The sequence below is a fragment of the Megalopta genalis genome, chromosome 13, assembly GCF_051020955.1.
Source record: "Megalopta genalis isolate 19385.01 chromosome 13, iyMegGena1_principal, whole genome shotgun sequence".
In the NCBI taxonomy this organism is placed as follows: Eukaryota; Metazoa; Arthropoda; class Insecta; order Hymenoptera; family Halictidae; genus Megalopta; species Megalopta genalis.
In genome coordinates, this window is record NC_135025.1 from 12,253,838 (window position 1) to 12,278,273 (window position 24,436).

General features: G+C 36.8%; 1 protein-coding gene across 2 annotated transcripts in view; it reads left to right on the plus strand.

Annotated features, from left to right (window-relative positions):
- The window catches only part of LOC117224888 (neprilysin-1), a 323,108-nt gene that overhangs the window by 204,820 nt on the left and 93,852 nt on the right, over positions 1-24,436 (plus strand). The window contains exon 7 of one of the 2 annotated variants that reach the window (XM_033478087.2): positions 18,719-18,811. The exons of the other annotated variant lie outside the window; for it this stretch is intronic. Coding sequence (XP_033333978.1) covers positions 18,719-18,811 — 93 coding nt within the window. The remainder of the gene's footprint in view (positions 1-18,718; positions 18,812-24,436) is intronic. 2 annotated transcript variants of the gene reach the window in all.

Below are 24,436 nucleotides of genomic sequence, written 5' to 3' on the forward strand. Positions count from 1 at the left end.
GTCGAATTTTAATCTCGTGTTCCGCGCGTCGCGTCGCAACGTCTCGACCCGGGATTATTGAGCTGCAGCCTGTCGTTCGACGGATCGCCTAATTAAAGTATCGGGAAACTGTGTGCGCGCGTTCGAACAATGGTCTGTTTTTAGAACACTGACAAATAGCTGACGATTCTTGTCGGGTCTCGTCGAAATTGTCCGAAAACGATGCTCCGAAATATTTGGATTTGTTGGGAGCAAGTAGAGCTACAACTCAACACTGTACAGGTCGCGCGGCTTTATAAAAAAACCTTCACGAGAAGCCGGCGTTCTTCCTGGATTAAACTGCTGCTCTACAATCGGAAAACAATAATTTTTGAAATTTGTTGTTTATCAATATGTAGCCGACTGGATACTAATTCACTTTCGTTCGAAACTTTTTTTTTCGTTGTAAGTGCTTGAGAAATCCTAGCGACAGTTATGTACCACACTCTGTATATAAATTACTATAAATTACTATAAATTACTATAAATGAAATTCAATTGGCAAATATTTAACATTAAATTATAACGAAACGGTTGATTTGAGATATATGATTACTTTTGCAAGTTTGTCCCTCTCGATGAGAAGAATAGGATTGAATCATGAAAAAGTTCGACCGTGAAAAATATGGTCAAAGTCATTTTTGCGGGAAGTTTTTTGAACAGATCTCCATCGATATAAAGGCGTAGAATACGTCTATGATAGTAATGACATAACCTTCTTTTACACCCTATACAGATAATTAACTCAATTTTAAAGTAACGTCAAACGCGAACCTCCTCATCGCGTAAAATGACGATCTGTTTATTACGTTACATGGAGCTACCTGATTCTGTTGTTTATCCAATGAAAGTTTGGTACTACAATATTAGACGCCGATTGGTTGACGCTGAGCAAAGATATAGAAGCAACATTTGCTGGACATTGTTGTCATTCTTGTTCGCGGAGTCATTCAACTAAGATCAGCGGTTAAAATCATGTTGCAATGATGAAAAATGGCGAAAACGATACAAAACCAAAGTGCTATTATCGGACTTAGGTTATTCTTCGCGAAATATTGCAAGCATATCGATGATGTCATACAACGAAGTATAGAGTGACTTTTCCTTAATACATAGTGCGACGAATAAGTTTCGAGACTGGCCGAGGAGAACATCATTGAAACAAGATTTCGATTTTTTTATTCAAAATATTCTCCTCCAGCTTCAATACACCTGTTACAGCGATTCAGCAGTGATTCAAATGCGTGTTCTAGCTCATTTCGTGGAATTGCCTTTAGCGCTCGCGTCGAAGCTGTTTTGATGGTCGAAATGTCATTCAAAACACATCCTTTCAACTTCAATTTCAATTTTGGGAATAGGGAGAAGTCACACGAGACCAAATCAGGCGAATACGGTGGATGATTCAACACACAAACTTGATTTCGAGACAAAAAGTGACGTGTGACTCGATGCATTATCGTGCAATAGACACCAAGTCTCTGAATCACGATATTCAGGTCGAATACGACGGATTCTGGCCATCGAACGCTTCAAAACTTCGAGATAATATGTTCCAGTAATTGTTTGGCCAGTTGAAACGAATTCCCTGTGAATAATTCCTTTGCTATCGAAGAATGCAATAAGCATTGTCTTGATTTTTGATGGAACCTCCGTGCTTTTTGGCTTGCGGTGAATCTTTCGATTTCCATTCCGCACTTTGACGCTTGGTTTATGGGTCGTACCGAAAGCACCATGTTTCGTCACCCGTAACAATTGATTTCAGGAAGTTTAGAACATTTCTGGCGGCTGCAACGACTTCTTTGGAATGATCGACACGCAACGATTTTTGGTCATATTTCAACATCGACAAGAAAGTTGTTTAGGGAGAACTGTTGTAACTTTGCTATTTATTGACCGATTGAACCAAAATTGATACTACCGGAAAGAGGAATGTCACAGCTTCCAAACGCCGGTCTAAAACACATAGATGACACTATTGGTTGACACTGAGATATTACTTTCCAAAGGCCGGTCTAAAAAAACATAGATGACACTATTATGTTGACATTGAAATATGGTCCGAGTCTCGAAACTTATTTGTCGCACTGTGTATTAACCTTTGGCATTCGAACTCGTTTTAACTCTAAATTCAAAAAATCGAAACGTTTCATTACCTAATAATCGTTTCATTCAGATACATTATCGCCTAGCAGAGAACTTGAATGAAAATTTAAAATAATAGGATGTTTCGCTATCGGGATATTACAAAAACAATCCTTCGGATAAAAGAGTCTCTGCTCTAGTTTTTCCAACCTACATTATTCCATACGAAGTTGAGTCCTGCGACTCATACAACGGTTTCACGTTTGACAGTTCTTTTTCCTAAACGTAAACAAATCCGACAATGTGACCATTATTTTGGAATATGATTAACAGTTGTTGCCGAAAGTTTCAGCGGTGCCTCAGAGTCACCACTCGAGTGCAAAGGGTTAATAGATTTCCTTGAAACTCGCAGTGATTCCAAGCTTTTGGCCGGTACTGTACTTCTCAGCGACGTATTACTTTCGCCTCGTGCATAAAATCTCGAAATCTCGTTGGCAATTTGTACACTTAAGTGCCGCTTCTGTACAAGTACGTTCTCACAAGCGAAACGCACACGGTAATCAGCGCAATGGAAATAATTAGCAGAAGACACAAAACAGGAATTACAATTGCAAAAACGGCGAAAGTTGCACGCGCTGCGGACACGTACATCCTAAATTCCTATCCCGTTCGGCAGCAGGGTTCCCTGCCGACCGTTCCATTTCGTAACAGGCGTATCGTTTCATTATGCTAACGAAACATCGATTATGATAATGCACAGGACCGATTGAATTGCGTAGAATTACTGTTACGCTCGGCATGAAATGCGACCGCGTCCTCTCACGGCGCGCCGTTATCCCGTTTGCTCCGAGGACCTTTGTAACGAGATAACGCGACAGTAATTGCTATCCGCCTCTGAGCGCGACCGGCTGCGTGGATTAATTAACCGAACGAAGACGAATCGGGGAACTTTTCGCCACGACGCGCGGCGGTCCCAAACGATGAATTAGCTGTTCACGACGATCTTAGCAATGTTTCGAGATGTAAAAACAGTTTTATATAGGTCGTTGCATTCGTTTTGACGTTTTGACGTCAACTACAACGTTATTTAGTAAAAAAGATATAGCAATGATCTAAATGATATTAATGTAGTATCGTAATTTATTAGGTATGTTTAGGACGAGGAGGAGTGTTAGGCTTAAGACCGTAGTTCTAAGACTTTGTGTTTAGGGTAGGCAATAAAAAGAGAAACGTTGGCGAAGGCCGGGTCAGATGGGAAAAGCCCTTGGCGACGGAGACCCGGCGGATGCAATCGCTACGTTTTGAGAAAAAGGCAGGCAGAGTGTGTTCGAGAGTTACTTGCCCCTTAGCCTGACACGCTGTACAATTGCTGTCGTGTGGCATTTTGGGGGCAAAGCAAACCACAAAACTCCTTACACGGACAAGGAGTCAAGACTGGGTCTTCCGTACCCAGCCTAATGAACGATGAGCGAAGGCGGCGATTTACCCACGTTCGGACCCCTCGTAGGTGTTCCGTCGCGGGGTAGGTACTAAATTTCTTGTGTATGCCAACAATGGCGAGGAAACATATCTGCGCCACCTCCGCGGTGGCCAGATTCGCAATAAATGTGTTCGAGAGTCGTCGAGTGAGGAGCGTTACGAGTCGTAGAGTTAAGCGAGTAGTTATAATCTTAGTTGTAGATACGGTACGCGATATTCTCTGTCTTCATCAGGCTCAGTCCTTTCCTAGTCTCTACAGATTCAATATTGTTTAAATATTGAGCAAATTTCTACATTAAAAAGTAAATATAACATTATTAACACGTCGAATGCCACGGGGGTCACCGGTGACCGACACATGGCGTCACGCCATGGGGACCACCGGCGCGCCCAAATTGATAGAAATATATATAATTTAAAACAAATGTGAATATCTAAAATTTTGTATTATTACCATCGTCAATTCAAAAACAGTGACCCCTGTCGCAATTAACATGTCAAACATGGTTATACACTGTAACTTATCTATTGCAGATAATATTTCAACATTATATGTATCACATGAAAGGAAATTCATCGTGGCGCCACGGACAATTTCTGTAAAACCGGCGTGGCATTCAACGTGTTAAGTAAAAACGATATAATAATAATCAAAACAATATTAATAATTAAACAATCAAGGTGACTTTAATTTTTTACTTTAAAGCAAAATTGTTTCTTAATTTTTTATATTCTTGTTTACAGAAGACTGAGTACTCTAGGGTGGCCCTTATATATATATATATTTTTCAACTTTCTAAAAATTTAGCTCCCCTTCCCCTCTGTATTGTTTCAATCAGCTAAAAAGCGATATGTGCAAAATTTTAGTTCAATCGGACAACTGTGTAGCGACCCTCATCGACCACGAAATTTTGAAATTTTCGCCCGGAAAGTTATTTTTTCAGATATTATTATTATTATTATTAGATAAAATTTTCAGCATGCATATAAGTTACCGAGATCTACGCGAGTATTAGTAAATTAATATATTTTCGTTATAAGCTCAGATAAAAAAGTTAAAAAGCGAGAGTTTTTTACTCTTTCATCATTCCAAGTAATAGCAAAATTTTAAACAAAATTATTTCAGTCATCATCTAGTAGACCAGTCCCTCTATCATAAAAAAAATTCGAGTCATTTAGTCCAGTTTGAAAAAAGTTATTGTGTTCTAAAGGGTGTACGAACATTTTTGTGGGCCACTGTATCTGTTTCAACATCAATTTCAGTCATCTCATGTCAAAGAGAAGAACTCTTTAAGAAGTTTCTATCACCAGAAGCAATTAAAGCATCTTATCACGATTTCCTATTCATACGTTCATTGATAAGTCATCAGGATATTGATCCAGAAATCAGTAACGTGATGCGAAAAATTCTCCAATCATACTCCACAACCGTACTTAGTTCTCAAAATTATGGCTATATCCTGATTTGGTGACAATGTTCCAACATCCAACATTGTTAAGGTGAGGATGGCTCAAGTTATGTTGGAGGCAAGAAAAAGGTGAAGAAGAGGAAGAAGAAAAAATCAACTGGACAGATACACTCTGCACCGAAATGATTTTTCATCCTTTACAAACATCGAGTTTTCGTCTTTTGTAACTCCTGGTGCAAAAACTTTCTTCGCGAGATTTTCTATCAGCGCCGATTTCCTCGCCAAAGACATTTCAACATGGAAAGATGATACTGGTTACAAAAGTGGAATTGAAAAACTTAAGAAGACAGTTGTTGTGAATGACGTTGCAGAATGAGGTGTCGAACTCATTCAGGATTATAATAAGATTCTTGCAAATGATGAAACTGAGAAACAATATGTTTTACAGATCGTTGCCGGAGACCGTAAAAAATACCCAATTTCTACCAAATCCTTTCTAGGGACAAAATAATGTTCAATGTTCGTTCGTTCACGTTATGTTTTGATTCTATAGAAATTATTGTAAATAAAAAGAGAGTTAAAAAATGTTAATTGTTAAATATATAAAACGTGGACAATCTTCCTTAGTCAATCGAATATTAATGTTCGAATAAATTACAAGCAACATTTCTGATAGAAAACAGCATTTTTAAGTAGGAGAAGTATACTATTGGTAAAATAAAAATTTACAAAGGTCATTTATTATTTCCATGTTATCTCAATTTTTCAACCATTTCCGGTGCTTCGACAAAAAAATGTTTCCAACAAAATTTACTTAGTACTCAGTATTCTATAAACATCAACATAAAAAATTTTAAAAAGTATTTTTAAACAAAAAATTAAAGTCACCTTGATCTTTTAATTGTTACTATTTTTTTTAAATTAATAATGTTATACCTGACGTCAAGAAGAACTCAACGACCTATATAAAATTGTCTTTACCTTTTAAAACATTGCTAAAATCATTGTGAACATCTAATTCATCAATTGGGACCACTATGCGACGCACAGTAATTCAAGTTGCATGGAGATGCGGTATTTATTGCTCTTTTTTTAAATACCAGATTTTCATTGCTTTCTAACCTTTTATTCATGTTTATGTGTCCAGTGGTATTATAATTAAACGTTACTGTAGCACATTTTTTTTATTAGCCTTTTTATTTTTTTCTATATTTTTCCAACTATTATATATTAAATGTGGCCATTAATTAACAAACAACGTTCATTTTAAGCTTATTAAATGAACAACTATTCAACGGTTGTATTCTCCTTAGCAGGGAATGTGATAAATAGACTGCGGTTCTTTATGCATTTATAACGAAAATTGATGAATGATAAACAGAGCGATGGAAGCATTAAAAGAATTTCAGCATTTTGTTGCATTGTTCTCAATTTATTGAAGCCATTAAAATACATTCATATTTGACTTCTAACAACTGTCGCAGATAATTCTTATTTTGCACAAAGATCCGCAGTGATAAGTTAATAAGGTACCATGGAACAAAACCGCGAGTTGCCGTATCTAATCTTAATTACACGTAATTAACTACATTGCAACGCATCGTTTAAGATAATACTCAAAGCGGAGAGCAGAGATGAAGCATTGTTTCGCTCGAATGGAATTCCGATAAATCTTTATTGTTTGGCGATCTATTAAATCGATAGTCCACTAAATTGAGATACTTGCGTGAAAATATTTATAGCAATAATTATCGTAAAACAAAGTACAAATAAACATCGAAGTCAGCGTTTCGTTGTAATGGCAAAACACTGGTTCGCTTTATGTTTTGTCTTTCATATCAAAAATGCAGTACTTTACCTTCGAAGGTGTAGCAAAACTATTCGGAACAGTGTCATTATTTGTTTATTCATTTGTCTAAAATCACACTATAAATAACATACATTTCCGACATTCTGAACATAGAGTTTCGTCCGTTCCTGAATCACTGTGTTCGACGTAGCGTTATTCAAAGTTTACCGAGCGCCATTCGAATTTTGACCTAACCGGGATCTCTTGTTTATCTTCTCCCCATTTTCTCAAGGTCCGGCGAAGTTTATCGTTCGCAGTTGTGAGCTTTTAAGTGCCTTTTAACGTCCGAGATATTACCCAGTTAGCGCAGAAGACTCCGTGTTCGTCGTTTCCTCTTGCTAAGTGAAGTTCGTCGGCGTAGAGACCTTTGCGATAACAGAAATCTTGCTTCAAAGGTTGTGAGAGCTCTTTTGTCTCTACCTTGTATAATTACTTCAAGTTTGGTTGATTAAGATATGAAGAGGAATTTAATCATTACATTTCGATCGGGTGCATTGAAATTTGGAGAGGAATTTTTGTGTTTCTGTTTTGCTTCTTTTTTAATTGCGACGAAACAATTTAGTCGCGAAAACGACTTACCGTTTCATTGATTTTGTCCGAGTTAATTGTTCTTTGTCAAGTTATTCTCAAACTTAGAGTTTCTCGTGGAAATGCAAATCTTGCCCCAAAGGTGAACAGAGCATTTCGTCTGCAATTACGATTACTTTCGATTGAGTCGATTGCAATTTGAAGAAGGATTTTTGAGTTTAAGTGAATTAAAATTATCTTCAAAATAAAAATATTTTTATATTTATCTTCTTCAAAATAAAAATTATCTTCATCTATTGCAACGAAGACAAGTCAAACAGAAACTTCTTTTTTTCTTTCTTTAATAATTTCGATGTGTTAAAAAGAATACAAACATAGATTCCAAATTCTTTGAATATTTCCATTGTTTTAAATTTCATTTAAACAGTTTCGTCATAAATGCATCAAATCCGCAGTCTGATGATAAAAGAAATATTGTCCGGAAGATGGAGAAATTGTTCAGTTGATTTTATGCAAGTAAACTGTTCCTTGTAAAATAATTATCAAGCTTAGAATTCTTTGTGATAATGTATTAATCTTGCTCCAAAAGCAAACAAGAATCTTTCGTCTACGTTGCAATTTACTTTCGGTTACGTTGATTGAAATTTGAAGAGTTATTTTTGATTGTCAGCGAATTGTGACATCAGAAATCTTGCTTGAAAGACGAAGGAAGCCTTTCGTTTACTCTATCATGAAGTTTTAATTGATTGCAATTTACCAAGGGCTTCTAACTAGACCGCGGATTTTATGCATTTTTATATCGATACTTTCATAGTATATGCAACTTAATTCAATTATTAAGCCTTCGCACTCGAAGCTATTTGAAACGTAAATCTAAACTAAATTTTCTGACTTACAAAATTTTCATTTTCTACGAAAAAGTGCATTTTATGCGTATGAAATTGTGTCCTCTGACTCGCACAACACAACAACTCACACACTTTTAACAATTTTTTAAATCTAAACATTGTCAACATAGAAATTATCTTAGAACGTGATATAACAAATTTTAATGGTGCCTCTGAGTCACTACTCGAGTGCAACACGGGTTAAGAAAAGAAAATACATCTTCATCTAACTTATATCTCTTACTATCAACGCAGATAATTTTTATTTTCCACGAAAGACTGCAGTCTCGTTATAACATACCAAAGGGTTTTGACCTGTTCATAAGTAAATAAAAAATAAAATTTATCGACTCATTTCGAAACTGACATCCCTTTGCAACTGTAACGTACGGAAAATCTTCCCACGAATTTTTTATATTCCTCTCTGAAGGCATACGCCAGGCTGGCGCCAGCCAGCCGGGGGGTACGACGACGAACGTTTCAGAAATCGGACCACATAGGAACACCCCCACTACCATTTTTCCAGAGAAAATCTGGCTATATAAAGGGCCCAAACGCGACCAGAAATCGGGCTAGTTTCGGGTCATTCGCCGACGTGGAAACTCTAGTGAGATCGAGTCTTAATTCTCCTTCGAACAATCTAGTAGATAATTAGATATCAAATCAGAGAAGCCCCCGCCGACTCAGTGCGAAAAGCTGAGAGCGCGATAGAATCCGCGAACACCTACCATACATTTGTAAAAACCCAAAACGCGTAATAAATTAGCTTTCACCAGTTTTCTTTGGTTACAAGTTCAATTATTTCCATTTCCTATTTCGAAGCAGTAGCTGGGGTATAACCCATAAAGATATATCTCTACCGCTCAAGATATACAGGGTTCCCCGGAAAGAATCATCCGATTTCAAAAATTTATATTTTAAAAAATTACACACAGAAAATTATAATTCAAACACGAATATAACGGGAAAATGTGTGAGTTTTTGTTTACAAGCGTTCAATACGACTTCCTTTCGTTACACGTATGATATCATTGCGATATGAAAGTTCTTGCCAAACACGGTGTAATGTATCTCTGGTAATTGTTTGTACAGCATCACAAATGCGTTTTTTCAGTTCATTTACACTTGTAGGTAAAAGTGGTACAAAGACAAGATCCTTCACAAATCCCCAAAGGAAGAAGTCGCATGGGGGATTAGGTCGGGGGTGATCTCGGAGGCCAACTGTGTAGAACCATATTATCGGATGAACTGCGACCAATCCAACGGTTTGGTACATGAGAAAAAAATAATAAAAAGTAAAACTCGCACATTTTCCCGTTATATTCGTGTTTGAATTATAATTTTTTAAAATATAAATTTTTGAAATCGAATGATTCTTTCCGGGGAACCCTGTATTTTTATTTCTCTTTCTTACAAAGTTCCGAGGCAGCCTAATACCAATTTCCCCAAATAAAAAAAGATTTCCCCAAAAATAAGCATCGGCTGGTCTACGCACCCTACCCTAACCTTAAAGGTAGCAACCCGTGCCGAAATAAGCATCGGCTGGTCTACGCACCCTATCCTAACCTTAAAGGTAGCCACCCGTGCCGAAATAAGCATCAGCTGGTCTACGCACCCTATCCTAACCTTAAAGGTAGCCACCCGTGCCGAAACAAGCATCGGCTGGTCTACGCATCCTATCCTAACCTTAAAGGTAGCAACTCGTGCCGAAGTAAGTAATAATAATCTACGCACCCCTATTAAAAATCCCAATTGCACGCAACCTCCAGCCATCCAACCTGCCTGGCCCTCGGCTCGTGACACAACGACCGAAATCTTTCTTCAAAGACGAAAAGAGAACCTATTATATTATATATTATAATATATATTATAATATATATTATAATATATATTATAATATATTGTTACGAATTACTACACTTCTCCCGCGTCGCGGCATTTTATTTACAATAGAGAACACGAACTATAATACAACTAAATTAAATTATGTTAGAGATCTTTGAATTAGATGGTGTTGATCGCTCGACGGTCCGATCCCGACTCTTCGATTGTCCGTTGATAAAACACCTCCGTGGCAACCCCTCTCTTCTATTTTTCTTTAAGGAGTTGCTCACAACAGGGCAGTTTCACATTACAGCGACTTGATTTGGACAAGTCGCCGTAACAATATATATAATCTATTACACAATTCAGTTAATTTCGTACAACTCGAGTGTTCCCTATCGAGTGATTTGCATGCTCAGCATTCGTCGATGGCAACGACAGAAGTCTCGCTCGAAAGTTAAGGAAAGCTGTTGTAATTAGTTTCGTTCGCGTCGATTGGAACGTGTGTCATTCGGTATCATTTTTCGCGACGAGAATCTAATCTCGCCGCCGAAGAAGTTCTGCCGAATGTCTCCACGTTTTTACGAGTTAATTGAACAGCACCGGCGAGTTAACTTTCAGCTTCCGGCTTCGCTCGCGGCTCGTAAATCTTACTTCGCTTCGATCAAGAAACCCGCCGGGATCATCTTTTTCACCGAATTCGAGACGGCGCGCGAGGGCTCGCGCGCACTTCAGAGTTCACCGGGCATCGTTAAAATACCTCGTTAGCGACTATTTCCTGCACTGTCACCGATCTGTCGCTCGATCTCTGTGATTAATGAGACGTTCGCGTTCAGGGCCGCTTAATATCCCGCCGTATCTCGCTGCTCGCGCCACGAATCATTAACAAAATCGATCGCACCGTGCTAATTGATAACACCGGGGTTGCTCTATTTGAGCCGCGGCTCCTTGCGGCCTCGATGGGAAACGGTGTCGACCGTCCCCTAATCGTAACAACGCGTGATCGTTGCGCTTTCCGCGCTCCAAAAAATTACAGTTTTCTCGGAATGCCAATTTCGGTTCGGGAAACTGACTTTGTTATTAATAAACCGCAAGGCGAAGGCTGTCGAAGGTATTAATTACTGTAATTTATTAAATTGTTGAGGATAGAGATGAACGTAAATGTGTACAAAATACTAAATACTGTCGAATACAAAATACTAAAAAGATTTAACAAATTAGAAAATACTATTGCATTATTTCCAACCGAATGAAATAGTCAAAGAAAGAAATTATAAGGGAAGAAATATTTAAAAATGAAATGTCTATGTAGCTTTTGCATCTTGCCATAATAGAGACAGTTCTTATTTTGCATAGAATTCCGCAGTCTAGTAATAAAGTAATCGTTACTAGGCTCTAGTTGATTTTACGCGTTCGTGGCAAAAACGAACGAGTGCAATTAAACATAATAGAGAAATTAAGAGAACGCAAGAATATTCACGCGTTATTTTAATACCATCATCGTCGTGTCACCTATTTGAGAAAGTAATTTATGCTGTAGAACCCCGAAATCTTCAATTTTAATTTAATTAAACAGAATGCCTTAAATTTAGGAACTTCTTTATATTCTTAACCAGTTACTCGACTTAGTTAACTAAGTTAGTGAACTTAGATTTTGAGGATATTTTTGGGGGATGATTTTCAGCCCTTCGCGTGTCAAGGGAAGAAAGACGGTTTTGCTTTTGGTTTCTGATTCTTCCATTTGGTGAAAGTAATTGTTTATTTCGCATTCAGATCCGCATTCTGATCTTTATTAGACTGCGAATTTTACGCATTTGTGCTAACAATTGATGGGTAAAATGTAAAACGGCGCAGAAATCAAAAGAAACTGAACATATTGATGAAACTGACAATTGAGCCGTTTATTTTGAAAGTGGCTTAAGTCACTTTTTCAAAAAAATCGAGTTAATGGTAACACTAATTACAATTGAACGGTATCTTTTCATTTTTAAAAAATTTGCAATCAATAAGTTGAGAACTATTGAGATTTGTTCGAGAGAAGTTTTGCTAATTAACGGTATAACAAACATGTTTATTTTGAAAGTGGCGTAAGTCGCTGTATTCAGGAAATTAATTGCGGGGCTTAGTGTAAAAGAAGTAGAAACGTGTGATAAGTGTGTGTGAAGTATTGTTTCGAATTATTCTCAGTATTTTTAAAAAAGCTGTGATCATTGGACTTATTTTTATAAGTGCGAAAGAATAGTGCAGTTTTGCAAATTATATTATAGTGATGTGGCGGCTACCTCCAGACCCGCCAGCAGATGGCTATAAAATGTTTTATAAACTAACTTTAGATGAAAAAGATGAATTTCTAACTTTGGATTTGTCACCAAAAAGAGGAAAACCTAGGCGTTATTCACAAATAGAAATGGATCCGTTATACGCTGGATCTCGTCCTGTTTCTTCAGCAAAATACAAAGACATGATGGACTTGCTTAATTATATACCCCCAATATACCACAGTTATTTTAGAAATTTGAAACAAAACACGATTTCCGAGGACTTAATCACTCCTATTGATGACGAAAATTAAATTGAACTGATGTATTTTCATATAAATTACTTATACTTATGTTTCAAAATGTACTAATTATTTTTGTATTTTATGAATATTAAAATAAAAAATACTTAAGGCAAACCTTTATATTAAATATTTTCATGGTATAAATTATTATTATATATGTAATTTATTCAACAATTTTAGTAAATCACTGTCCTTTCAAAATATCACTTCAGTAAAATACGTCGGACAAAATTAATATATGTCAGTCATTTTTCTTAACTATTTATTTTGAAAGTGGCCTAAGTCACTTTACCGTAATGAAAAGTGGTGATTTTTTAATGTTTATACGAAATTATTTATACTGAGAAAAATATCAGTATCCTGAGATAACAAATACAAGTAAACCTTCTCGAAAGTTAGCATCCATATCTTTAAACGTGTTAAAACGCAAACCCTTAAATATATCGACTTAAAAACAAAGTGACTTATGCCACTTTCAAAATAAACGGCTCAATTACAGCTCATCATAATTATTTGAAAAGAGAACAAGATCCTCCATATCTTGCAATTGATGCAGGCAATTAAAACAGTGAAAATATTAAAAAGAAAACCAAGGCTATCAGTGCATCTATTTCAACTCATCAGAAAACAAAATATTGCACTCGGTTCCTATGTCATGGTACTGTAATGCAGACAATTTTTGCTTTCCATAAAGATCTCCCCTAAAAAAACTCTAATCATAACAAAAATACACGTACCCCGCAGATGTCACTGTGAAAGAAAAATATTTCCGCCGGAATTGCTCGATGCAGACGATAAATAAAAATCTCTACGTTTAATCATCCCCGTAAAAACGCAAATAACAAGATTTACAGAATTTTCTACCGTCGTCGCTGAGGCAAATGGCTGGATAAATAATACTGCGGACGTTCGGGCGGTGCATCGTCGTCGCGGTTAATCAAAACAGCCCCGCGAAAATGGAACAGGAACCTGTAACAAATTTCTGGCCGGCGATTCGACGCGCGGAGCGACGTCGCGTCGCGTCGTTACGACGTCGACGCGTTAGCCTGCAATGCGAAACCCGTTGCATTTTAAGAGGCTCGAGCGTAAGCGCGCTTTTTTCCTGTACATATACGCCATCGGGGAAGCGCGGATGCGTGTAAATATACGCGGCGATAAGAGCGACCTGTGCGCGCACCTGTACATAGGCAGACAGACGCTTCTGCGTCGGCGGCCGCGTGTGCGAGCGCGCGAGCAACGCGACGCGATACTCTCGCCAACCTCCAGCCTTGTTTGCCGAATCGTTACACGCTTCCCCCTCGCCCCCCTCCCCCTTTCAACGCGTTCCTACGGCTGCATGCAGAGGCTTTCCTTCGATTCCGCGATTCCGTTGCGAGCGGCATCGATGGGGAACAACGGTTGCCTCCCCCTCCCCGCCCACCCGTGAAAAATACCGGCGCCGAATAACTCTGTAGAAACGACATGTAGGCGACGATACGGCCGTTGTCACCGCCGTTGCTCTGTATTCCCTCAAATGAATGGGGTTGGAATTATAGCGGCGTACAGTGCCCAGAAAAAAAGTGTTCCCAAACCTTTGAACACGCGATAACTTGGTTCAAAAACTGAACCAAATAACTTGAACATTTTTTAAATGTTAAGAGAACCGGCTTATACTAGACGGTGACTGAAATGCTTTTTTTTCCTAATTTTGCTGTTACCTGGAATGACGAAAGAAACTCATTTTTTAACTCTTTCGTCTGAGCCCGCAACGAGAAAATTTAAAAACTGCCTTCCGTAGATCTCGGCAAATTACATGTAATAAAAAGTTTGTAATACAAAGATTTAATAAAAATATTATCGAGATCGGTCGACGTTGTTATTTGTTACAATTTGTCACAAAAATCAAAGCTTTGTCACGATTTTTCACACTTTCGACGAAAAATCGTAAAAAATCTGTAGTTTTCTTAAGTCTTTCGACACCGATGGCTTGATTACCGAGATCTATGAAAAGCATTTTTTACATTTTCGTTACAAACTCGGATTGAAAAGTTAAAAAGCGAGAGTTTTTGTTATTTCTTTTGTCATTCCACGTGGTAGCAGAATTAAAAAAATCTCCCTCACTCCTTGCGTAACTTGTTTCTCCGTGAACACTGGTCGCGCCGCGTCGATCGACTGCGCTGCCCTCTACCCCTACTCCATCGAATTGCTCGTCCGTGTCGTCATCGATAGAGTCACGTGACATTCGAGGGAATGCGCGGCAACGGGGACGCGCGACGATCGGCTTGTTTCACGGTGTTGTTTCGATGGTGCACAGTGGGGTCGGAGCCCCGAAAACCTGGCTGAAACTCGAAATATGAAAACTCAAGGATTTATGAGCATCCGTCAGTAAGTTACAGTTAAGAATATGCTTTCGTAGAATCAGTGAAAAATAATGACGTTGAAAGAATCAATTCGGTGTCGTTTCAGTTCAAACTTGATCGTTACTATCGAGTGTAATTATAGAGTGGAAAATAGATGCATAATTTATTGCAATTTCGCGAAAAATGCACAGGATGAAAAATTTGCAAATAAATTTAGAAATGATTGTAAATATAGCACTGTTCAAATATAGTTAAATATAGTTAAATATAGTTGAAAATAGTTAAATATAGTTCAATATAGTTAAATATAGTTCAATATAGATAAGTATAGTTAAATATAGTTAAATATAGTTTATTTATATTATTTCACTTCAATGCAAATTTTCCTTTGTAATTATGGATTTAAATCAGTCGGTTTTATTCCTTATCGAACTCATCCATTTCTGAGTCGACTGCCGTGTCTCTATTTTTCTCATGTTGCTCTAAATTGGGAGCTGATTCTTTTCGTACCGTGTAAATTTTAATTACATCGAAACAAGCATTAGGATTCACTTGGAAGCATAACAAAATTATCTAATGTTATTAAAACATTATATTAAAATGTAATCCGTTCACTTGCATTATTCAAAATCTAATGTACTTAACTTTGAAGTACAAGAAAATTCTATTTGAATTGTTTAAATTTTAATGTACTTCACTCGGTAGTATAACCAAATCTTATATTAATTCTTTAAAATCTAATGTACTTAACTTGGAAGTATGACAAAATTCTATATTAATTGTTTAAAAGCCATTTAACTTGGAAGTATAACAAACTTCTATATTAATTGTTTAAAATCTAATGCACTTATCTTGGAACTATAACAAAATTCTGTTTGAACTGTTTAAAATCACCGAATAAATGGTAACCTTTTAGCATCGTTAATTACAAGAACACAGGTGTAATGTCGAATATAATATTTAACGTAGAATAAAGTACATACAAATCATTAATTAATGAATAGTAATTCAGAAACTGAGAAAGAAACGCTATCGCGGAAACTCTTCAACTTTTAACGAAGTATACCGCTTTATGAAAGAATGAAAGAAAGGAAAAAGTGTTGGAATATTGTTTTCAATATACCTCGGAGAGGAAAAACTTTAAGATTTTTCCATTAGATTATATATTTAAATCGACTTCTCGTCAGTTTTCGAGGTCGGATGCTCCACTGTGCATTGATCGCGATCGATCAATCATTCCGCATCTCCTATTCGGAAACGTGGAGATCGAGTTTTTGCATTTTTATTAGAGGATTTTTGTTCGACGAAAGCATGAGCTTTTAGGTTCTCCGTTAAGAATGAGAGTTCCGAGGATTTTTGAAATTTCCTTCGTTTTTATCATGTAAGCCGAGTAAAAAAAAGGATGCGATTAAATGTCCTTCTGAATGAAAAATTGTCTTCACGTTTGAATAGCGATGGTAGCCTTAATCTGTCTCGAGTGGAAGATAAAAGTATAAGGTGGTTCTTTCATTTATTCAACAACAGTGACGCCAGATGAATTTCTTCCACGGAGTCTGCAATTAGATAAATTTTTTTTCCGGCGAGTCTGCAATTGAATAAATTTCCTCCAGAGACTCTTCCAATTAGATAAATTTCATCCAGAGAGTCTGCAATTGAAATATTGTCTTATTAAGGAAACTTTGATCTGCATGTTCCCCAAGGAAAGATGCTTCCTTAATTTACTTTGCAACTGCAACAGTTCTTATTCGAAGCCGTCAAATTGAAAAATTGTCTTCTTAACCGAACGAACAAGAAAAGTTTCGTCTTCGTTTAGCCGGATCCGGGATAAAAGTATGTCGCCCAACAGAAGTTCGTCCCGTTAACTTCCTTTAATTGTTATCCAAGGTAAAATTCTCGTCTGGACCTTTCGAATCGAATTACAATTAAGGAATTTATTTGAATACAAACTGCTGAGATGCAGTTCTCAAACGGCAGTACTCTAAAAGAAGTTACAGAAAGGTCGATTTCCAGAAAGAAATTCTAGAAACGCAGTTTGTTAAATGAAATTCTGGAAGATAGATTTCTCGAAGAAATTCTAGAAGCTCGATGTTTGAATTCAATTCCGAAGGATCGAAGTCTGAAAAGAATTCTAGACGCTCAATCTTTACATAAAATTGTAGAAAACACGTGTTTGAAAAAGTTCTAGCAGCCCAATTTTTAAATGAAATTCTGGAAGCTACATTTCTGATAGAAATTTTCGAAGTTCAACCTTGAAATGAAACTCTAGAAGATAGATTTCCTGAAGAAATTCTAAAAGCTCGATGTTTGAATTCAATTCCGAAGGATCGAAGTCTGAAAAGAATTTTAGACGCTCAATCTTTAAATAAAATTGTAGAGAACACGTCTTTGAAAAAGTTCTAGCAGCCCAATTTTTAAGTGAAATTCTGGAAGCTATGTTTCTGATAGAAATTTTCGAAGTTCAACCTTGAAATGAAACTCTAGAAGATAGATTTCTCGAAGAAATTCCAGAAGCTCGATGTTTGAATTCAATTCCGAAGGATCGAAGTCTGAAAAGAATTCTAGACGCTCAATCTTTAAATAAAATTGTAGAAAACACGTCTTTGAAAAAGTTCTAGTGGCCCAATTTTTAAGTGAAATTCTGGAAGCTATATCTCTGATAGAAATTTTCGAAGTTCAATCTTGAAATGAAACTCTAGAAGATAGATTTCCCGAAGAAATTCTAGAAGCTCGATGTTTGAATTCAATTCCGAAGGATCGAAGTCTGAAAAGAATTCTAGACGCTCAATCTTTACATAAAATTGTAGAAAACACGTCTTTTAAAAAGTTCTAGTGGCCCAATTTTTAAATGAAATTCTGGAAGCTATATTTCTGATAGAAATTTTCGAAGTTCAACCTTGAAATGAAACTCCAGAAGATAGATCTCTGAAAACAGTTTTAGCAGCTCAATTTTTCAATGAAATTCTGCGAGATAGATTTCTGAAATCACTTCTGAAAGCTCAGACTATGAAAAAGATTCTGAAAGATGGATCTTTGTAATCGATTCTAAAAAAACATTTTAACCCTTTGCACTCGAGTGGTGACTCCGAGGCACCAGTGAAATTGTTGCATCACGTTCTAAGATCACTTTTATATTATCGAAGTTCAGATTTTAAATATTATTAAAAGTATAACTTTATATATATTATGCGTGAATCACGAGATGCAATTTCGTGTGCATAAAATGCACTTTGTCGTATGAAATGGAAATACTGTAAGTCGGAAAAATTATTTTAGATTGACTGTTAAAATGGTTTCGAGCGAAAAGGGTTAAAAGAAATACATTCTGAATCCGCGAATGAAATTCTGGAAAATAAATCTCTGAAAGAAATGGTAAAAGTTAAATGTTTAATAGAAATTCTAAGAGGAAGATCTCTGATCGAAATTCTGAAAGATTGATCTCTTAAAGAAATTGTAGATGAAAGAATGTCTTGTACGAAGGACTTATAAGTGAAACGGTATCTTCCAGTTGAACAGATTAAGAAAAGCGATGTGTTGTTCTACGAGACATGTGATTGGCTAGAGAATTTGCCCAACTCTCCCGGTGTGCCTGCATTGTTCGTAAAGACGCGGACGTGAACGCACGCGAACTCTCTCTGCGAGGAACGAAGTAGAGGAACAGTTGCACGCACGCATGCGATGCGTATGTTTGCCGAATCACTGTTTGCCGACGGTTATTATGATGATACTTGTGTCACCCGCAGGACGAAAGATTGCGATGGGCCAAGACGTTCGCGAACATGGAGAAGCTGAAGCGGTCGGTGCACGAGGAAAGTCGGGCTTACACCATGATCAGGGTAGGTATATTATAAGAATTACGGTTTTGATTCGTGCATTTCACAAGGATGCGATATGCTAGCATAGAGCTGCCAGGAACGGCCGAAATTTCGTTTGCAGCGACTCCCAGAATTGTTGGCACGGTGGTTTATTTATAAAAGAAAGCGTCGATTCAGGTGTTGGCAACAATTTTTTAAATATTCTTACTCCAAATTAAGCAAACAATACAGGTTCATACTAACGTCTATTCTTAACAAATTAGGATAATAATTAATACCGAAAGGTGCGCTTTTCGGAGCTCAAAAAATTATTGGCACTATCTCTAAATTAATTTAATGATTATTGAAAAGCGATTTTCAATGTTTTGTAGGCAAACCATTTTATTTAATATTACTTCCGCCAGTATTTTCGACATCGATGCAATCCATTTGTTAATTTAATTTGTATTTATAGAATTACACATTCCGAGATTATATCAGCTTACCAAGATTTTTTATTATTTATACAGCGTTTTCGTATTTGCGATTCCAGTTGATTCCAAATTACCCGAATCCGGGCGAGATTAGGGGTTTGTGGGGGTGTTTCAATATTAGCATATTTTTGTACCGTTTACTTAATTTAGAATGTAAACTATATATATTGTAAACTTTTTTGCAAATCGTTCGATCGACACTTTCTTTCATAACATATCTTGCGCCAATCATTTTGGGACTGACTGTAGCTTGTTCAAAAATTTCTAGAATATCTAACGATGCCGAAATCCGACTTTGAAGTTCCCGAAACCTCGAGGAGCTTCGGAGTACCGCGGGAATTTGTAGCAAAAGGGAGCACCCGTCCTACCGTAGGCGAAAGAATTTTAAAACTTGGATTAGCCGAGGGAACCAGCCCTTTCTAAAATTCGGAGCCGGTATTTTCGACGCGTTCTCGCCCATATTTTTCGAAACCGGGCGACCCGACCGTTACCGGGTCATATATCACGCTATCGGCGTTGTCGAGCGAACGCTCGCCTGTGCGTTGTGTACGTGCCACGATTTTCACAAAATTACTCGATAACACGGTTTCGACACAGCCGTCCGCGAAGACACCGACACCGGATCCCGTAAATCCACGTTACTAATAAACCAGAATTTTCGCGCTCGAGAATTTTCCTCGACTGGTAACACGAGATTTCGCTTTGTTTCCCAGACTGACAATATCGCATCTGTTACCCCACGATCATGACTAGACTGCGGATTTTATGAATTTAATCGAAAAACTGGTGGATGTGTAATCTGGGTTAACAGAAAGTATCCTGTTTCTCGTGCTTCCTCGGCGAGAAATTTGTTTAATTCGCGCGATGATCCCGTCTGTCAATTTTATTCCGCTTGTCTGCCCGCGGGACGTCTCGTACTACTGGTTTGCTCGTGGAACATTTTTCTTTCAATTGTCTGATCGTGTACGTCATGGAACGATTATGGAACGGGCTTATTCTACTTGTCTGACCATGGGATGGGATTATTCTACTTGTCCGACCATGGATCGGGTTTATTCTACTTGTCTGATCATGGCTCGGGTTTATTCTACTTGTCTGATCATGGAACCGGTTTATTCTACTTGTCATGGAACGATCTTGTTCCAAATTGTTGAACCATATGTAAAATTCTTTTCTTTTATCCTGATCATAGAACGTCATTATTCTACTTCCAGCTTTTGGATATCGATTTTATTCAAATTATCTGACTGTAGGACTTCTACTACGAACTTCTTCTTGTACGACTTCTTCTACGACTTCTACTCGTCTGATTGTACATGCCAATCTTATATATATATTTTATTTGTTCGGCCAAAGAATGTTTTATTCTAGTTATGTAATCGTATGACACTTCTATTCCAATTGTCTAATCATGTATGTCAATTTTATTTTAGATGTCTGACTATAGAATAGTTCAATTATATCTGTCTGTTCATAGAAAGTTGTGTTGATCTAGTGTCTGATCATAGTATGTTTTTAGTTTTCTTGTCTAACTATATTTTCTATTTGTCTGACTATATATTCTACTTTCCTAATTTTCTACTTGTCTAATTACGTACTATACTTTTCTACTTGCCTGACTATATATTCTACTTTCCTAATTTTCTATTTGACTATTTACGTACTATACTTTTCTACTTATCTGACTAAATATTCTACTTGTCTAATTATATACTCTACTTTTCTACTTGTCTGACTAAATATTCTACTTTCCTAATTTCCTGCTTCTCTAATTACATACTATACTTTTCTACTGGACTATGTATTCTACATTTCTAATTTTCTACTTGTCTAATTACATACTATACTTTTCTACTTGTCTGGCTATACACTCTACTTTTCCATTTTTCTACTTGTGTAACTATATACTATACTTTTCTATTTATCTTTCTAAATACACTTCTTCCCTGATTTTCTCCTTGTCTAAAATTACATACTATGCTTTTCTACTAGTCTGATTATATACTCTACTTTTCTAATTTTCTACTTGTCTAATTACATACTATACTTTTCTACTTGTCCGACTATATATTCTACTCTTCTACTTGCCCAAGTACATATTATACTCCTCTACTAGTCTGGATATAACCATCCTTTTCTACTTGTCTGGCTATAACCATCCTTTTCTACTTGTCTGGCTATAACCATCCTTTTCTACTTGTCTGGCTATAACCATCCTTTTCTACTTGTCTGGATATAACCATCCTTTTCTACTTGTCTGGTTATAACCATCCTTTTCTACTTGTCTGGCTATATAACCATCCTTTTTTACTTGTCCGACTGATTTTATCTTCCTTTTCACACCATTTTTCCGCATATCGACTTCAATCGTGTTGTCGGACTGTGTACAACGATACTTTTCTACTTGTCTGGCCACCGGACGACTCATTTTACTTGTCTGATCACAGTACGCCTGTATTCCATTTCGCTGCTCGCGAGTATCGATTCCATTCTACTTGTCCGACCATTGAACATCCTCATACTACTTATCTGATTATAATCATCGATTTCGTCCCGCTTGTTCGACCGCATACCATCCCTTTCTACTTGTCGGTCAATGCGTCACCGTAAATTCGAATTGTACAAACCACGCGGCGTCGTCGCCAAAATTGGTCGCGAAACCAGCCAGCCGGGGGGAAGCAGAATTTTCCGAATCTCTTCACAGTATGTAAATCCACCGGTGGAAGAAGGCGCGATCTCCTCGGCAGAAAGCCGGGGGCACACTTGACCCAGTTGTCAACCAGTCGAAATCTCAATCGCGATATTAACCGCGATCGCGCCGATACGATCGAGAAGTAGTATTCGTGGAATGCGGTCCGGCGTGATCGATGGAACGCCGGGAACGTAATTAGGTTGCCTGTACCGGCGTCCGAATGAAGCCCGAATGCCTCTCGTTATCTCTTGTTATTTAAACGCGGCCGCGATAAGTACTCGTAAATCGCCGGCCGATTGCCGGATTCTCGCGTTTCTCGCGGATCCGTTGCGTTTTTATCGAAACCGAACGGTTTTACGGTCGCAAAAGAATATCGCATGGTTTAGCGAGGTATTGGCTCGCTTTCACGAAATTCACGAGCAGCTGCATGCAGATCATTTCGCGAAATGCGGACCGGCTGTGCGCCGCACGCGAATGTCCGTTATTCGCTCGACTTTGCGACTTGGTCGCGACCGTTCGTGTCTTTTATCAGATTGAACGCGATCGGCAGCATCGACTGTCTCAAAAGCAGTTTGTAAAATGAGTTAATTATGAATTGAGACCGAGAGAGAAGTCATTTGCCGAGAGAATTTATCCTGGGGGGATTGCGAAAATTTATTGGTCTTTAAAGAATGGTGTCGAGAGTCTTAACAATGAAATTTTTTATTGAAAAAGAGATCGGGCCGAACGAAGTAATTTGACATGGAGATAATTCAATGATCATAAATAATAAAAAGAAGAATGGGAAAGTTAATATTTGTTTATAGAAGTTGGTCGTTAGACTTGGACTTTTTAAATTGCTATCAAGCCAATTTAAAAAATAACATACATAAAAGACTTCAATGTTTGTCATTCAAATGTGAGATATTTTTTGGTTCGTTTTGATGCTGTTGCTTACGAAAAAATTGTAGTGGAAGAACATTCGGGAAACTATAATATGCTAATTCAGCGAATAGTGCAATACTGACCTTGCCAGAAAGGAATTCTAATCAACATTTAATCAAGTCCAATCAAAATATTAAAAAGATTCGAAAGAACGAAATTCTTTATTAAATTTGTAGCTTTTCTACATTGTTACACACACTATCGAAGAAAAATTGTAGTGGAAGAACATTCAGGAAATTATAATATGCTAATTCAGCGAATAGTGCAACAGTGACCTTGCCAGAAAGGAATTCTAATCAACATTTAATCGAGTCCAATCAAAATATTAAGAAGATTCGAAAGAACGAAATTCTTTATTAAATTTGCAGCTTTTCTACATTGTTACACACACTATCGAAGAAAAATTGTAGTGGAAGAACATTCAGGAAACTATAATATAATATGCTAATTCAGCGAATAGTGCAACACTGACCTTGCCAGAAAGGAATTCTAATTAACATTTAATCGAGTCCAATCAAAATATTAAGAAGATTCGAAAGAACGAAATTCTTTATTAAATTTGTAGCCTTTCTACATTGTTACTCGCACCATCGAAGAACTAAATTAATTATCGAATTCATAGATTTTCTATATTGTTACTCACACTACCGAAGAACAAAATTATTTATTGAAGCTTTGGTTCCTCGACATTATTGATAACATTGTCCAAGAAAGAAATTAATTATTGAATTCACAGTTTTTTCACATTATTACCCACACTATTCAGGAACAAAATTATTTATAGAAATTATTTATTGCAGCTTTGACTTTTCTACGTTATTGTCAACACTGTACAAGAATGAAATTATTTATTGAAGCTTTGACTTTTCTACATTGTTATACTGCTAAAGAACGAAATTAATTATTAAATTTATAGCTTTTCTAGATTGTTACTCACGTCGTTCAAGGACAAAATTATTCATTGAAGCTTCGTTTCTTCTACATTATTGTCAACACTGTCCAAGAACGAAATTATTTATTGAATTTATAGTTTCTCTACATTATCGCTAATACTGTTCAAGAATGACATTATTTATTAAACCTATGTTTAGTTTGTCTGCATTATTAGCAACACTCTTCAAGAACAAAATTACTTATTGAAACCTTGGTTTCAATAATTCAGTTAGTTTCAATGCGGTTTCGTTGAAGAACGCAATTATTTTTTGAATTTATAGTTTCTCTACATTATCGCTAATACTGTTCAAGAATGACATTATTTATTAAACCTATGTTTAGTTTGTCTGCATTATTAGCAACACTCTTCAAGAACAAAATTACTCATTGAAACCTTAGTTTCAATAATTCAGATATATATATATATATATATCATAAATAATTTCGTTCTTCAACGAAACCGCATTGAAACTAACTGAATTATTGAAACCAAGGTTTCAATAATTATATATATATATAGCTTCGATTTAAGATATTAATTATTTGGATTTGGAAATATTTCGTAGACAGTACTCGTCGTCTCTTGCGTCTTCAAATTGATCGTCAATGATCAACTGATGCAAG